The 18,220-nt window shown below is 41.2% G+C and overlaps 1 protein-coding gene across 1 annotated transcript; it reads right to left on the bottom strand.

Moving 5' to 3' along the window:
- Positions 1-902: 902 nt before the first annotated feature.
- Positions 903-18,079, bottom strand: bcl2l12 (BCL2 like 12). The gene is made up of 8 exons (XM_084072521.1): positions 17,607-18,079; positions 15,343-15,535; positions 14,682-14,913; positions 9,195-9,429; positions 7,195-7,341; positions 5,920-5,990; positions 4,066-4,329; positions 903-3,752 (listed from the first exon to the last, which is right to left on the bottom strand). The coding sequence occupies exons 2-8, from the start codon at positions 15,531-15,533 to the stop codon at positions 3,705-3,707; spliced, it is 1,188 nt and encodes a 395-aa protein (XP_083928647.1). The 5' UTR covers positions 15,534-15,535; positions 17,607-18,079; the 3' UTR covers positions 903-3,704.
- Positions 18,080-18,220: the final 141 nt, after the last annotated feature.

Raw genomic sequence — 18,220 nt, 5'->3', positions numbered from 1 at the left:
ATTCAGTGCCTTTGAGGGATACATACACAGCAGAATCCACAGTGTTCATTTACAAATGTTATGTATAACGTTTTTGTTTTTTTTGTACTGCAGATAGCATCAAATTTTACTGTGTACAGTACCGTTATTAACTTCATATGGCTTTCCAGCCAGACCTTTTTTATCATCAAATTTGTATATATTTGAAACATTTCTGTAGCGTTTAAGAATGTGGCCGTTTTCAGCCAGACCTTTTTTTCCCTTTGGCACTTTTTTATTTATTTTTTATCAAATTTGTATATATTTTAAACATTTCTATAACGTTTAAGAAACAGTACAGAAACCAAACATGAAATCACATCTTTAAAATACTTTCATATAAAACAAGTAAAAAACATCTCAAATTGTATACAGTACATGATTTTCAACCAATAAATACAATGTAGTGGCGAACATCATGCTGTATCCTAGGGTAGAATAGGATTCTCTTTTTATGTTATTTCAAGGACCCCAAGTTTGATTAGGCCACAGAGCCCCATTTGATTTCCTTTTCTTTTTTTAATCTCTGGGACCCCAATCTACATGGTAAAACCCTAATTTAACTCTGAAACGTGTACAAATTGAATCAAATGGACCATTTGGTTCCATTTATATGCTCTCATAGTTACACTACACACCCCTAGAAGTCCATTTAGTTCCTACCATTAAACATTAGCTGGGGAACCCCTGGAACCACCTCAAGGACCCCTATTGAGAACCAGTGCTGTAGCACAGTGGTTTCCAAACTTTTTAGCTCGAGACCCAAAAGAGAAGTTGTGTGTCTGTCCGGGACCCAAACTAGTGCAAATAGGCGAGCTAGTAGATCTGCTATTTTCACTACTTCTTAAAAGCTTTTATTTTAATTTCTGATAAAAAATAAAAAATTAAATAGAAAAAAGAAATAAAAATATATTTACTCACAAACCATAAAAATGGGTCCCGACCCACTGTTTGGGAACCAGTGCTATAGCAAACCAATGCACTTCTTTGCATTGATCTTGAGACAGTGTCAATTAATAAGAGAACAGCATGATGAGCCACATACACACAAACGCATACATAAAGTTCATCAGTAGGTAACAAGTAGTCTTGCAAAGCCTAAATATTGCAAACATTGCGACCTGAGGATATCCAATTCACACCTTTGAGTGTCACTTTTTTCTAACACGAGTATAAATTAGGCCTCAACACTCATGTAAGTGGCCAGCATGTACAGTCGGCCAAAAAAAACACAAAAAAAACGTACTGAAACTCAAGATGCTCCAAAGGGGCACATTTAAGGCTATTAATAATAATGGTGGGTTTTGGCATTATACATTCTTTAACTTTATTATACAATTATTTTGACCAGGAAATCCTATTGAGAACTGGCCAAGGCAGCAGCTGTATAAAATAACATATGATAAAATGAAACACATGTTACACACAAAATATCCACAATAAAATAAAAGAACAGCTGTTCAAACAACCTTCCTCAAATCACCACATTCTTCATGAAGTCCTTAAATTCATCACTGGATATAAATGTTAGATCTTTTTGTACATTATTTCATGACCAACGTGCATAGTAGGAAAATACTGTATACAGTATCTGAAGTAAAGCATAACATTCCTGAATACATCTTTACAACAATGCCTTTCTTCCACAAAAAATGTACAAGAACATGGTAAAAGAAAAATGCACATGTGCACACAAGTCATGAGAATATATATCTCAGCATCATACCATAGTTACTATGGACCAAACCATGGATGTAAAGGTCAGTTTGAACAGTTCCATTCCAGACATACGTTATGGCTCTTTTCGACTACATAAACCATGACTATGCAAACCCTGATATGCTATGAAACATAATTCATAGGGCTCTGGATTTGCTTCCAAGCGCTACAGCTCAGTTTCAGATAAAGGTTCTCAGAACCTAATTTGGGCCCTGCTCAAGAGGTGGTACTAACCCTGAGTTCTGGGGATCCAGAACTTATACTTTCTCTAGTTCTGGAAAGTTTCCCGTTACGGGAGTTTCTGGGTTACCCTTTGTAGTCACAAAGAGCCTATAGTTCACGCGTTGAAGATGCATTTATTATCATGCCTGGTGAGATTTGTTTGTTCCCCCAAAAAGCAAAATTACAGTTTTATGACACTACGTTAGATTCTGTAGCTATTCTTATACAAGGGCTATAGGTCATTTCTCACCTATATCATTAGCTAAAAGTTAAGTTTTAAATGGTATCTTCATTCATAGATTATCATAATTGTCCATTTGCCTCTCAGCATGAGGCAACGCCTTGTCTCAAACACAAGTCAATTTTAACATATTTGGGTGAACAGAAAGGACTTCCAGTTCATGATTAATCGGATGCACTCCATAAAACCCTGAAATACATCTTTAAAAATCCATTTAAGAATAAAGTTAGGCTTCTTTGAGACTTCTGTGTGACTTCTGTATCCTTAATCCAGGAAGACCTTAAAAGAGGAATTCATGTCTTTTTAACTGTAAACATATTATGCCTCTTATACTATGCCCATGGAGAATACTCGATTCTGATTGGCTGGAGGGTGTGCTTATTTTCAGATGGCTGCATAAATTACATTGCCGTAGCAGCATCATCATCTGAAATTAATATGCATAAAGATTTTTTTCAATTTAAGCTAACATTAGCAGCAATATATCCATGCATTTCAATATAACGTTCAACCTTTTGGTGGGTAACATAAAATGTATGCGTTGATATACGTTTGTATATTTCTGTAAAATATGTGACTATTATAACTATTGACTGTCACAGTTGGTACGAATTTCAAAGTCGTAACTACGGCTTCTCATACTTGCCAGAGTAGTAAGGTAACATTGTTTTAATTGTAAAGATAGTGCCAACAAAGTCTCTATTTAAAGAACATATTGCCCCAAAATATAAATAAACACTACTTATATTTCAAATGTTGGTTGGTTCAAAAGTGGTCATGGTATAAGCAGACAATCAACTCTGAGCCATGAGGTTATAGAAAAATAATGTACACTGTGGGGGCAGACCCCCTCAGCTTTGAATCTGGAAAATTAGCTTCCATATCATACATCATTTTTCCATAGTCACAGCGTCCTCATTTTGTTCCGTGACATGATTTTGACATTTTCAATAATATATCATGAAACCATAAATACAGACATCATGTAGTGTCAGTCAGTGCTGCAGATACAAAACGTTCAAAACGTTTACCCTGCTGTACCCTTTTATCCTGCTTAAAAACACAATTGCGTCGACAGTGACATGGGTGCACTCGTTTAAGCACTGCTAGTCAAAGTCCAAGTCAGACAGGCGGACCACGACCAAGTGTGCTGTGATAATTGGGTGTATGTGAAAAGCAGTCAGCACACGTTACAGTGTGCAGGGGTTTAGGATTCCAATCTGTCTTCTCCTGATCGAGACTCCAAATTGTAGTTACTGACGGAAATCTGAATGAGCCCCGGCAACAGCTAGTCATGGAATGTTTATGCCTACACAGGAGTTGAGGGCACCCAATGTCTCACCAAAGCATTATAGTGTCACTTCACTGTCGCTTCATCCCCCTCCACTTCGGCTTATTTTCAAATCTTTACAGTAGGCAGGGGACAGGCTGAAAGTGTCTTACATTACCATTTAAACCTCAGTGGTGGAAGTGACCGTCCAAGCTGCCAGCAGGCTCCTCGTGTTCAGTCATACTCCAACTCCACAGCCTCTTCTAAATCTACGATGTTCTCCTGCACACAAACAATAAGGCTGGTAAGGAATAAATTGGATAATGAAACTGGATGATTAATATAAAGGTCTAATGACCAACATACATACCATATTAGAAATAAATACAAATAGGAAAATATATACATATGGACCGATGTGCATAAGGCACAATTTCCAAAAGGACAAGATCCAGTGTAAGGCACAACACAAAAAAGAAACTGGATTCCACTTACACCCTACTCGAAAAAGAACTTGAAACTTTTTTGAAAGTTTTCACCTATGCCCAAAATAGGGACGCCAGGTTGATAGTGGTTCTTAAAAAACATCCCTCACCCATCCTCCTTGTTTCTTCACCCATGGTGCAAAGTTCTCCATGTAGCGCTCAGCGTATCCCTGCATGCGCTGGGTGCCTGTGGCTGTCACCACGCGCCGGGAGACTTCCATGGTGACGGCCACGCGCCGCAGCGTGGGACTGGCCGGTGCCGGCATGGGTGGAGGCGTGGCCACCTCGCTGCTGGCGAAGGTGTCCAGGAGCTTGGCGAAGGACGGGTAGGAGAGACGGGTCAGTGATGTTCTCAGGAATTGATCCGACTGGATCTGATGATAGAGGGAAGAGAGGCAGTTAGGCAACACAAAAGCAACACATACAGGTGCATTTGATTGGACGACAGCCGACCAATCACATGAGGTCTTCTAACAAAAAGACGTCATGGGTTCGTTTCTGCTTTGTGTGCGTAACAAGCCCGTCAACTACGGATGTCATTACCTTTGACTATGAGTGCAGAATAATGAAATAAAAACTTGTTCAAGCCATCTTGGTACTGAACGCCTGTATGAAGTTTAATTTCAATCAAAGCCCAAATTAAGGCAGTAGAGCAGAGGTGGGAAACAATGTCTTTAACTCTTTCACTGCCAAGGACGACTTTTACAACTTTTTTCCCAAAGGCTCAGACCGCCAAAGACGACTTTTTATGTTTTTAGTTTTTTCCACTAGATGGTGCATTTCTCTAACACATGAGAGACCATTTCATCCCCAGATGCACACAGATCCAGGAGATCACGTGATCCCAAGATTTGCTGCTCCATTGACTTGCTGTTTAACGTATTTGGGAAATCGTCTGCATCTCGCCACCTGTGTTTTACTATGTACTTTGGACGAGAGGTCCTATTTTCAAAGGTCTATAACTAGCGGACGGGGGGTCACGCTGACGTTTTCTATTTTTGCGGAAGCACAGTGAAACACCCCGTGATTATTACCAACTATCAGGGGGTTGATCATACTGGAGATGAAATATTCTGTGACCGCCTCAAAAGGTAAGAAAATCAAATAATTAAGTTGTAAACTTAAGTTGTACGCATACTGATGGCTCTGTCATCTCGCAAGACCAGCTGCTGAGTAAGGGTACAGGCACCCAAAGTCTCGAAAGGCAGATGTTTAATGGGTTATTCAAGCTTTATTTTTATAGTCGAACCTTCTTTTATTTTTAATATAAGAATATACATTTGAATACGGAATATTCATTGACAGCTCTAGTACAATGTACAATGCCCACACAAATGGGAATAGAATAAGCTTTTCGACATGTCATGTGCATAATGCCTTTTTTTCAGAATGTATCTCGCCTTTATTGTTCATAATAAATTATGAGTAATTCTATGTTGGCAACTTTCTAACTAGCAGCCTATAATAAGACATAAAAGCAGTGGTGGTTTTTACAGTCTGGTGATAGATCTAACCAGCTTGGAAAAACGCTAAGTAGATCACATTCCTGAACACACTGCCCACCCCTGCAGCAGAGCTATGACAAGAACATGTTGACAGACAGACAGACAGACAGACAGACGAAGGGCATATCATAATGTGACCTGTCAGCACTCGGATGGCACAGTGGTAAAGTACCTGCCCCTATTCGTCTATTCAAACACAATTGGCCCGTGTTCAGGGGGGGGGGAAGCCGAGTGGGGAGGTTGATATTTGTCACTACAAGTACTCCTACGGGCTGAGGCGGCACCTGTCAGCACGGAGTGTTGGGCGGGTGGAGTAGGAGGGAGGCTTTACGTCTACGTCCTACAGATGGGGGCTCCTCACTGGCAGGTGAGCCAGTAGGATACAACAGCAGGAGAAGATCATAATAATATGACCCGTCAGTGACTGGACAAGATATCGGTCAACAAGGAGGTACATACTTTCTTGTTGATGGCGTCTCCCTCCATGGAGAGTACCTGGAACAGCTTCTGTAACACTGCCTCTTTGTCATCTGTTGGAGTCGGAGAGACAAGTTACAGTTCAACAGCCGTGTTGCCAGATTGTGGGAGAAAAACAAGCAACCAGGTCTACGAAAACAAGCCAAAAAGAAGTGACCGTGTCTCATTTTAAACGTATATACATTGCTATTTGAAAATAGCCGAACAACAAGCTCGCAACGTACGCGGGTTGCGAGCTTGTAGATCTGCTATTTTAAAAACGATTTTGGGGGGGAAAAAGTGTAAAATGTGGAAGGTTTTTGAAACATTCTAACAACACAAATCTGGTACCGGGGTACCTGGAACAAAACATTTTCAGATGGGGTTGCGCAGACATTCATATTCATTTGGGGGTCCTTGACATGAAAATGTTTGAGAACCACTGGTTTCAACCATAATAAAAAAAAAATTGGATGCAAGCCCAAATAAGTAACTACACTTCAGAAACAAGCTCCAAAAAAACGCAACCACCAAATATTTAAAAGTGGCTTTACAACAATAAGATACCAGTTGTTGCTCTTTCGGAGCGGGAACTTTGGGGGGGTGGGAGGGGTAATATACATTCACTGTTCTGAATCTGGTGGGCCTATTCTAGAGTTTAAAGAGTGTTTAATTATGGGCCGAAGACAGTGTCATCGATCATATGGATAATATGGGTCAGAAGACAATTTTAATAAGAGAGCCAGCACAGATACTGTAGTAGCAAAGAGTAAAATGTTATTTTTTTATATACGGCCAATCCTGAGGAAAATAATCAGTGATTAGTATCGGCCCCAAAAATCCGGATTGTAGCATCCCTACTGAACATTGACGTTTGTGCAACTGTATGCTGCCTATAAAAAGCCTTTTGCACCTACAGTAGGTTTGCACACACAGGTGCGTAGGAGAAGACCAAACAAGGGCCCAAACGTATTGAAAGAAAAAACTCCCACACACTGTCCTCAAATGCAAGAAAAATATTTAATGGTAACATAACAACGTATCGGTCTATCAGCCCTTCATCTTAAGGGTTCGTATTGCAATATACACCCAATACTTGTTGTGCAGGAGCTGAGTCGTAGTGTCTTTTGTGAGTATGTGTTGTCAAAGTGCATAGGCGTGTGTGTGTGTGTGTGTGTGTGTGTGTGTGTGTGTGTGTGTGTGTGTGTGTGTGTGTGTGTGTGTGTGTGTGTGTGTGTGTGTGTGTGTGTGTGTGTGTGTGTGTGTGTGTACACTCACCAGGTGGAGGTTTGTCAGAGGGTGCAGGCTTTGGCGGACTTGGCAGGGGTCTGGGACTGGGTCTCTTTATACTCTTTATACTGTGGGACCTCTGGGCCAGCTTGTCCAGCCTCTCCGCCACCTCCTCATAGAACTGTGGAGGGTGATCTACAGAGCACGACAATTAGGGATGAGATGATATGAAAATTACGATTATGTCACGATTATTGTGGAAAAGATAATTACGATTAACGATATTATCGCAATAATCAAAATGTGCTTAAAACTTAAAATGGCACTTTTGTCAACCACTTGAACCCCCACTGTCCCCAGCATCCCTATACTGGGGGGAACGTTTGCCAAAAATAGCCGAATCGATTTTTATAGGGTGAAATAAGAGGTCAGTTTTATCAAGTATAGAGGGTTTAAGTGGTACTGAATTTGCAGCTCAACAAAAGCTATGATTTTTCGCTATGAAAGCTATAAAAGTGTATGATGGAGGTCAATTTCTCAATAAATTAAAATCTCCACGATACAATTATTGAGTGTTTTTTTCAACAATAAACGATAATAACGATGATCGTCACATCAGCGTTTAACAAACGGAGGGATTTGATCCATCTGAATATAGAAAGCCTTAGATTCTGCATGAAATGTTTTGTTTAGAAAGCCGCCTGACACAAGGGGGTGTGCTCTGAAATGTTACACCATCTGGCAACGTTTTTCTTTTTTTTTAAACTTCCTTTTTATTCATTTTTGTTTTTAGAACAGGCAGATTATTTTGGGCATCACATTACAATAAATTAGTACATTTCAAGTATCTTTAACACATTATGTTGTGGGCTACTCAGTCCAGAGGAGCTGGCAGCCTTTAACATACATAGAGAGGATGAACGCTGCTGATATTTACAGTATGACCCATAATACTGACCCCACTCTGTATTTGTTTTTGCATTATTATTATTATATATGCACATTACATATTTTTCGATTATCTTCTTAGCGATTATTCTATTGATTACTTTATTTGACTAATCGAGTAATCAAGGAGTGTGTCGAATCTATGCAAAAACATTTAAATAGATTTTCTATAATGGTCTAAATCGATTAGTCTGGTTAACCACTTAAGCCCCATTCTCTTCATGGATTCAAAATGATAGACCCGACATCTAATGGACAGATGAAATTTGTTCAGGGACTAGATTGGTTTCAGCATTCTTTTTTAAATGATGGAAAACCCTAGTGGACCTGTCAATTTTGTTCTGAGACCTGATTGGTTCCATGTATTCATCTTTTTATGACGGACCCAAACCCTAACCGTGAAATTCATACCAAGATCCAATTTTACAGAACCGACGACTGTTGGGTATTATAAGGACCTGACAAACGATGTCAGTTATAGGGCTACTCCATAAGTAAACCCCATGATAAGGGACAGTTGCATGAAAATGCATGTTATCACATCAATGAAGAAGGACTCTTTCATGATTGCGTACGGTGAGTGTAGTGCACCTTTGATCCCATAGAGGTATGGTTTGATATGCTGACACTCTCTGTCACTGAATGACTGAAGACTCTACACGGCCTACAGCTGGCAGCCTGACATGCATGCCCAGCTCAACTTTTTTCCCTCTTATATTGCGCTGCAGTAATCTCATTTTAGGACAGCCTAATCATCATACAGCATTTCATGCTTTTCTCTCCTGATCAGCACTGAGTACAGGTCTTGTGGAATCCACTCGGGAATTACACACAATGATATACAGACCCGGGACCCGAGGTGATCTGGACCGACCCGGACCTGAGTGGCCATGATAAACAAGAGCACAAGCAAACCCGTACGGGTCTTGGGCATTGTCAGTTATTTGGGGCTAGGGTAGACCGTGAAGACCTCTACTTTGTTGTACAAGATTTTATTTTATTTTAGACTTTTAATTATTAAAATTGATTATTGCTGATAATTGATTGAATCGCTTAGTTCGATAAACTAGTTTCTATCAAAGATGATGGAGCTCACTCACTGGGAGAGATGAGGGGCTTGACCGGCTCTGGGACTTCAGGTATGTCCAGCGATGTGGGCCTCTGAGGACGCCCGTCTTCTTTCTCTTTGTCCTCCTTCTTGTCTTTGTCCTTCGACTTGATCCTGAAGAAGTCAGAGATCGTCTTCCGCAGCTTCTTCTTCTTCTTTTTCACCTTCTTCTGCTCCTTGCCGCTGTCATCCTCTGACGATGTCGAGGACGGAGACAGGAAGTCGTCCTGCGGGGACAACATCGTTTACAGTTCAAATGATGCTAAAAACACAAAAGCTCACTTTGAGAAGTGCCTTCATAATCAACAGCATAAAAGGCTGGAACACAAAGACAGCACAGGAGTGAGTTGCACATGTGAACATACCTTAGCAAAATCTGTAGCGTAAGCGGTCACTTTTTACACTTTCAGAGTTAAATTAACCCTCTGTCAGTTAAATAATAATAAATAATATTAAATTAACACTGTAATCATAATCATTTTGCAACATCTCCCAGAAAGTGACTGTCGAGTACTAAACAATGTTGGAACAACAAAAACTTTTTCAAAGAACTGATGGATTTCTAAGAAAATAACTTGACTTTCTTAGGTCTCATGGACTCTCTCAAAAAGGTCTCTGAGGCCTGGGCCGTGGCGTCGCGGTCCAGGCACCCTCGGTTGAAATCCCTTAACTGACAGCGTGTCGCGGGTTCGCGTCCCGTTCCCGACGACCTTTGCTGCGTGTCTTCCCCCATCTCTCTCCCCGTTTCCTGTCAGCCTACTTTCACTGTCCCTCTCCAAATAAAGCTATAAAAAGCCCCAAAAAAAATCTTTTAAAAAAAAACAAGAATGACAAGTCATAATAAAGCCGCATGCGGCAGGCTTTTTTGGCCCCAATCTTGTCAACAACACAACATTTAACTATATAGAAATGAAGATGACAAAAGACAGCTAATGGTTGTCAGGTGATGGACAATTAACACGTTGCAGAATGAATGAAAGATGCAATCAGAGTGATGCACAGCGAGCCACACAGTGTAGGCAAAATAATAATAGTATTCAAATAGTAGCTTTAAGGCTACTAATCATTTATAGAGTTCTCAACGGGCCTGAAAATGAAGGCTCGGCCCTAACTGGGCCCGACTGGGCCGGCCCGGGGCTCGGCCCGAACCCGACTATTGCCATCATGTTAGGCCCAAAACCCGAAAAAAAAGAAAAGAAGATTTTCGATTTTTTGTTTTATTAAATATTTTTAATATTATTATTCTGTTCTGAATATATATTTATCTATTATGAAGATGGCGCTGACGGCAGCGGACATTAACTTACACTGTGCTTATACTGTGCTGATTTAAATGAAGTTAAATCCTTATCTTGCTCACGCACCTCTGTGCAATGAGATGCATCGTCTGCATTTCTCTGCCTCTCTCGACCGAGTCTTTGTCTCCCCCCTCCCCCCTGACTGTTTGAGACCGACTCGAGACTGTTGTTAACCTATTAGCTTAAGTTTACACGCGTTGGGTGAACACTTTTATAATACTGAACTAAACGCGGGTGGATTACATTGTATTGTGAAAATCAGAAAGCACCGTTTCTGCCACTTGTGTAACTTAACACAACACGACGGCATAGAGCACGCCGGTCAGTTATCGTAACTCACAAAAACACATTGAACAGCCTGTTATACCTTCAAATTAAAACCATCTGAAAACGTCAACAACGACACATGTGTAGTGTACTGCGTGTATGCACGTTCTCGCGCGTGGCTTGCTATATATGGAAAACTCGCTCCTGCGTTCTTCAATTGATTTCTGAACGAACCTGACCACTGAATGTACACTAATGTTGAAGGCTGGTGTACTGTAGACCGAAATTGCCGTGGGTTTTTGTATTAAAAGGGCCCTTGATATGGATGCATCATGCGGTAGGCAGTAGCCCTGAAACATGAATGTGAACCATGGCTACATATGCGGAAATGGATTACAAGAACGCTCGTCCCCAAACACACTCGCCCGGGTCTAATCCGGCGGCCTCTGTCCGCGAAATGAATGGGGGTGAGTGTGTTTTGGGGCGAGTGTTCTGTTTACCTCGCCCAGAATCGCTTTTTTTTTTACTCTCTCTCACATGGTTAATACATTTGATTTTGGGATGTACAATACATGAAAATTACGGGATTAATAACGCAACTTGCGTCAAGAACTAATGGAGAGTGGACATTACCGCGTTTGGCTAAAAACAGTTAGTAACATCATACAAGCATACAAGCTAACTATTAGCCAAATTCGGCTAGCGCTCAGACGAATCCACTGAGAGAGGCGTGTCTAGTCCCATAGCTTGGGAGGACGAGGGCGCCCATTGGCTTAAACGACAGCCAATCACGCAAAAAAAGTGTCGCAAACATGAATACATGTCGGAAATCTGTCGGGTTAGAGTCAGACTGAATATAGAGCCGCTATGCTTTTCAGCATGCGGCTAAAAAAAGGTCTCTGAGCTTAAGCCAGGAGTACACCCAAGCAGAGACGGATAGTCTTAAGGACGCAAATGTTTCAAGGCGGCAGCTCAGTCAAGTACTTGGTTATTGGCAAACTACAGTCCACTCTAGACAAGCTCACCAATAAGGAGACTACCTGGAAAATCAATCTAGGAGAAATAACATTCTGATTGATGGCACAGAGGATCAAAACAAATCGAAAACAAAACATGACAAGAGGCTATCATGGATATGTTTTTGTCGCATTCCTAAGCCAATGATTTGATGACCGGTAGCGGCTCCTGTAGGAGAGACAAAGAGTCTCCTTTGTGTCTCCTACCGAAACCGCTGGTCATCAAATTATTGGCTTAGGAATGCGACAAAAGTCTCCATGGGGTGACTAATCGATTGAAAAAAAGTTATTTTTGGGGGGAACTATCCCTTGAGTTTAAAAAGATGATTCGGATAGGCTTAATATAGAATCAAAACTGACTGAAGTAGAGGGGGCACCGAGAATTGGCGCCTATCTGCCAGATGGGCGACCCAGGTTCAGTCGCCAAGCTGCTCAGAAATAAGGAAATGGACACTTTTAAAAGGGCAAAAAACAGCCACAATGATTTCTCGGAAATAATACGTCTGAAATAAATTGAATTATTACCCCTTCTACTCAGAAGAGCACAAAAAAGGGAACTTTGCATACCACAAATATGATCAGCTGATTTGCCACCCCCCGTCTCACAGGCCTGCTGCAACCACAATGGTGAGACTGCTGGAATTAGCTTGCAGCTAAAAGCCCCATTCACACCGAACTATAACTATGATACGATTAGCCTGGGATCAATACCTTTTTCGGGTTTGTGATCCGGTCGGGAGCGGACGTAACCCTACGTCACCAGGCGCGTCATCAGACGGCCGGAACCCGCAAACCCGGAAAGACTTCACCCCAAAATAACTACGACCGGGATCAAGGGCATCATAATAGGGCCTACCTAATAAAATCCTTGATGCGGCGTGGTTTAGCTTATTTTTTTTAATTAATTTTTAAATTAAAAAAAATTATTTACTGTCTATTTACAACATCAATATAGTCCTGCTCTTTCAAATACAAATGCAGCTATATCTCATATATCCTTCCCACACCTTTGCTTTCAAAGGGTATTTTATTTGTGATTAACTCTCAATTTCAGGCACAGATACTAGACAATTCAATAGTGCATACCCCCTCAGCTGCACCACTCATAGTCAGTTCTCTTAAGTCAGTACTTAGTGCCAACTCACCATCCTTCTCTAAATTTCAAACATAGATTGAGAGCCAGCCTGAATCAAGCACCACAATGGAAACAAGTCCTCAGGATTTTTTCTTTTTTTCTTTCTTTTAGCTCAAATGTCTGACTGTACCTCATGCCGTTTACATTTCTGTCTAGTACAGTATTCAAACAATCAATCACAGCCACTTTTAATTTATTGTGTGAATAAAAACACAAAGAAACAAAACTCTGGGGGGCACCCACCCCACCTGGTAAGAGTGCATACCACTAAAGGCTAAGACTTCCTACAGCTAGCCTGGGTTCAAATTAGAGCTGGGATACCCGACCGAAACCCGTCGGTACCCGTCGGGTACCGACGGGCCGTGCACGGGTCGGACGCATTTGCATAATTGATGGTCGGAATTCGATTCGGATCGGTCATTGTTGATATATAGAAAATAAAGTGTAAAAATACTATCCGCCTGGGCGAAACACCAAAGAAAGAGGCTCACCCGTCTTGCCAGGGGCATTCTGGCGATACCAGCGAGCAGCAGCAGCAGCGAACGTAACTTTAGCGCAGCTGGAAGAACCATTGAGCAAAGGAGGACAGCGCTGAACCCGGACACTGTGGATGCTATCCCTTTCCTCCATGACAACATGTAAATCACGATGGTTGGATTGGTAAATGTTAATAGTTTGAGTAAATAACTCGATCCATGATGATCATATTAATAGCCTGCCGCTACGTGTCGTCATGGACTTTAAAAACTGATGTCAATCGTCAATTCTGACGCATTTGCATAATTGATGGTCGGAATTCGGTTCGGATCGGTCATTGTTGATATATAGAAAATAAAGTGTAAAAATACTATCCGCCTGGGCGAAACACCAAAGAAAGAGGCTCACCCGTCTTGCCAGGGGCATTCTGGCGATACCAGCGAGCAGCAGCAGCAGCGAACGTAACTTTAGCGCAGCTGGAAGAACCATTGAGCAAAGGAGGACAGCGCTGAACCCGGACACTATGGATGCTATCCCTTTCCTCCATGACAACATGTAAATCACGATGGTTGGATTGGTAAATGTTAATAGTTTGAGTAAATAACTCGATCCATGATGATCATATTAATAGCCTGCCGCTACGTGTCGTCATGGACTTTAAAAACTGATGTCAATCGTCAATTCTGGTAAATAATACTGAATATTAATAAAGGCTATTGATGATAACTGTGGAATAATAATAATGTGTCTTATACTATTTAATAATCAACGTACTGTATATGAAACGATCCCCTTTCATGGTAATTTACATGCCCCTACTAGTATAATCAGTCAGTCGCTTTTTCTTTTTTTTTCTCCTTTCTTTTTCTTTGAGGAAGGCACTTATTACACTGACACGCAAACGTGTTATAAAGTGCAGTCTGCAGTGCACCTTGCCTGACTAGTAAAGTGCGTTCCTCAAAGAAAAAGAAAGAAAAAAAAATGCAATTGAAAAAAAGCGTCGGTTCCGGGCCCCGGTTCGGACGCATATTAATAATTAATGGTCGGGCTCGATTCGGGTCGGACACAAAACTGTCGGCAACGGGTCGTATTCGGGCGGAAAAAAATCAGCCCGATCCCAGCTCTAGTTCAAATCCGACCCGCTTGCCATCCCCCCTCCACTATCATATGTCAAATAAACACATAAAATGGCAATAGCCCCAAAAGATAACTTAAAACTTGAAATAAAATGAACACTGGATTTTGCTGTGTAGAAATGTACTTCACTTAAGAAACCTCATCCTTACCTCGAGTTGATCCCTGATATGCTGCACAGCAGGGCTGACGCCATTCAGCCGTCCATCTTTCTCCAGGGTGCCGTTCGAGGACTGAGCGGAGTCGCCATCTTTGGCGGGACGGCGTACGGTGGTGGGAAGACGCTTGATCAGCTTCTTGATGGTGCTCGTCCTCTCGTCCGCCGAGCCGTCGCCCTCATCCTGAGAATTCCGGCTGTCCTTTTTGCGCAGCTTCCCATTGGCGCTGGAACGCAGCGGGGGAAACGTGATGAGCAAAAATATGGCAGGTGATATGGGAAGTATAAAGACAAGAAACATTAGACAAGGAGACTACATCATAATCAGTTGCACTTTGCGGCATATGAATTAGAATTAGACTGTTCTTGTAGTGTAAATTATAATGTATTCATTATTTATGTAAATACTTAATTATTCATTATTATTTTATTCATTAATCATTAACATTCATTCATTCATTAATATAATATTTGTCTGATTAATCGATAACTTAATAATAGTTAGTAGCAGCTACATGTGTCCTATAAAAATACCCTCCTGTTTTAAAACTAATTTATGAATTAGGCTACTGTGTGTCTGCTGCAATTGGATTGTATAGCAAATAAATACACATTATCTCAATATCCCACTCCAAACAAATGACAGGTGAATGTACCTATATTTTTGGGGATCTTTGTAGGTGCCTCCAACCCTTCCAGGTCTCTCCTCCAAGGGGATAGATAGGCTCTGCCGGATGAAGGCTTTGAGCACCAGCCGGGTTTCGGCCTTGATCTCCACCAGGGAGATTGATGAGACTGAGGAAACAGATGAGACAGAGGTCGGGCGATCTGCGGTTTCTCCTGACATGGCTAACGGAGAGGGACACAGAATGACACAGTGAAGCACCAACCTAATTTCTTACATTGTCAGGTTTTATTTCAGTATCCACTATCCAGTGGTCTAAAAGCACAAAGGGTAACTTCCGGTTCCCAGCCAGTCGCTCCATCTCCTGACTGAGACACTGCCGCCCATTAAACATTGGAAATGTAAATGCCATAAAATGTTATATAATGTCTTTTCACACAGAGTGACATACACAAAACAGACTCATTAAAACAGTTTTGCAATTGCTTTGTGACTCAACTAATGAACCACTAACTACCAAAAAAAGAAATAATCAACAGATTACTTAATTACAATTAATGACAGCCCAACTCTAAAAACCCACTTTTGGGTCCTGACTCACTGGCTGAGAGACACTAGACTAGACATATGAAAATACGCTGTGAATTCTTAACAGTGACATTCAATAGATTTCCCTTTATAAATGTGCTGTGTGAAGGAAGTATGTCCTGATTCATTCAGTTCAGCAGCTATCCAATTCTTTCATGTAAATGGTACTCCTGTGTCTGACACTTACAATCAGGGGCAATCTGGGGTTAATTTAAATCAGTGTTTTCCAAACAAAGGTAACCAGTCATGACCCATCCTGGGTTGCTGTGCGGAGTCTGCGGACCTGTTTTTATAGGCCGCAATGTTTTTTTTACAGCGTTTTTCCCCCCACAAGCTCCCCCTCTCTCTCTTTTCCAAAGATTTTCAGAAATAAAAATAAAAACATTTTTTTCCCCAGACATTTCCAGTAATAGAAAAAATACCCAATCTACAATCAATGGGACACTTGAAGTTGTAGATCGGCAATTTTCACTATTTTTGAAAAAGGGCTTAGGTGATTAATTCACAATGTATTTTGTGTAAGTCTGGGTCCCAGAAAGACAACATGTTTCTCTTTTGGGTCTCGGGCTGATAAGGTTTGGAAACCCCTGATTTAAACCACGGTATCATAGTGATAAGGCACAATATGTCCCACAGAATGGCAGCACAGCCAGGAGAAGTGAAAGCAACACAATAACAAATACATACTCCTCGATGATCCAGTTGGTCAACATTTCACACATAATGTATCCAGACTCACGGCATGCTTAACGCTCCAGATAACATTTGGGACCTTGCCAGGTAGGCTGAGTAATACGCTGATGTTTCACAGGTGTACTTAAACACTAAGGTTTTCAGTAAACAAACTCATATAGTCATATACAACTAAAAGACAACTCCCATGATACAGGGAAAAACTTGGTAGGTGCAACATGTTTGATAACACAATTACATGGTGAATTGATACCTGCTGCCAGCTATGACTAAGGCCCATACAGGCTAATAAAGTCATGCCTTAAGGCTACCATGGATGGAAGGATTTAAGAATGGTCTGTCCTATAAAACAGATGCATTCTTGGCCATCAGGAAATGTTGGCGTGTGTGTGACTGTGTTGGTTATCTGGTATGGCTCCATAGAAACCACTATTCATTAAGGGACCACACCCTGCACCTACAACAGTATGTCACAAGTCTTGTGGTACACAGTAAAATCCCAAATGTTAATGCCATTTGTAACTCCAACAGGGTAAAACATTAATGGAACCAAATGAACCTGTTCCATTAGTACACTCTCAGAGCTAAAATGACCCCTGAGGATTTTACTGTGATAACAGACATAACTTGTCTACAGGCTGCCCAAAATGTCAGGCTGGTACAAATAATAACTCATGTAATTTGTCACCAAAGATCAAAGACCTGCCACCATTCATCAAGCACAGACATCCATGTATACATACATACTGTACATACACTAGGAATGGTAAATCAGTCAAACTAACTTAAGTTAGTTAAGTTACAATGGACTTGTACTTTAATGACAGTGGTGGAAAGTAAGTAAGCACATTTACTTAAGTACTGCACTTAAGTACAATTTTGAGGTATTTATACTTTACTTGAGTATTTCCAACTTCCAATACTTTTACTCCTACTCCACTACATCTCAATTTTCCACCACTGTGATGAAACCTGTACATGAATGAAACATTAATAAATGATGATTGCCGTCACCTGTGTCCCTGTTGCTGCCGTGTGTCCCTCACGCAGTGACTGCCAGCCAGGTCTCAATGAATCACTGCTCTCCAAACTTCACCGAGGAACTTCATTCATCATCATGGCTGTTTGCATGATAACACTGTATCTCTAAACAACACGACACTGTATGCATCTATCTACAGATAAAAAACACGAATGAATGCAGCCCTTTCGTTTAAAAAGTCGTCAGTCAGGAGCTTTTAAAAGCCGACCGCCGACAGACAGAACCGGAATTACATTGCCGGGGGGCTAAGCTAAGCTAACGTAGCTGCCCTGGGCTAGCTAATAACAAGCTGTCCATCAGGTAAAAGTTTTGATAAAGTTCGAGTAACTTTATGAAACGCCATGGTGCTGCCGGCTCTGTGTGTTTAACAATGTGTTTTAACTCTACGTGTTACAACCTCCACCCGTCATTTACATTCCATTTAGAGCTGCTGTTGTTCGTGGTTTTAAAAGGATATAACAAGGTTTGAATGACTGGCTGCCCCAGGACCAGTGTTGCCAAGTTTTGAGAGAGAAACGAGCAACCAAGTCTATGGCAACAAGCCCAAAAGAAGCAACTAATGGGATAATCTACAAGCTCGCGTCAC

Source organism: Gymnoscopelus microlampas, assembly GCF_963454915.1.
Source record: "Gymnoscopelus microlampas genome assembly, chromosome: 11".
Classification (NCBI taxonomy): Eukaryota; Metazoa; Chordata; class Actinopteri; order Myctophiformes; family Myctophidae; genus Gymnoscopelus; species Gymnoscopelus microlampas.
The sequence above is the reverse complement of the archived record's forward strand: the minus strand, read 5'-3'. Positions and strand labels throughout refer to the sequence as shown.

Bases quoted from the DNA above. Each gene is read 5' to 3' on its own strand.
- bcl2l12 (XM_084072521.1), bottom strand. From the start codon at position 15,533: ATGTCAGGAGAAACCGCAGATCGCCCGACCTCTGTCTCATCTGTTTCC. The intron at 9,430-14,681 runs GTAAGGATGAGG...TTGTCCCCGCAG, and splicing joins ATATCAGGGATCAACTCGAG to GACGACTTCCTGTCTCCGTC. The intron at 3,753-4,065 runs GTGAGGGATGTT...GTTTGTGTGCAG, and splicing joins TGAAGAAACAAGGAGGATGG to GAGAACATCGTAGATTTAGA.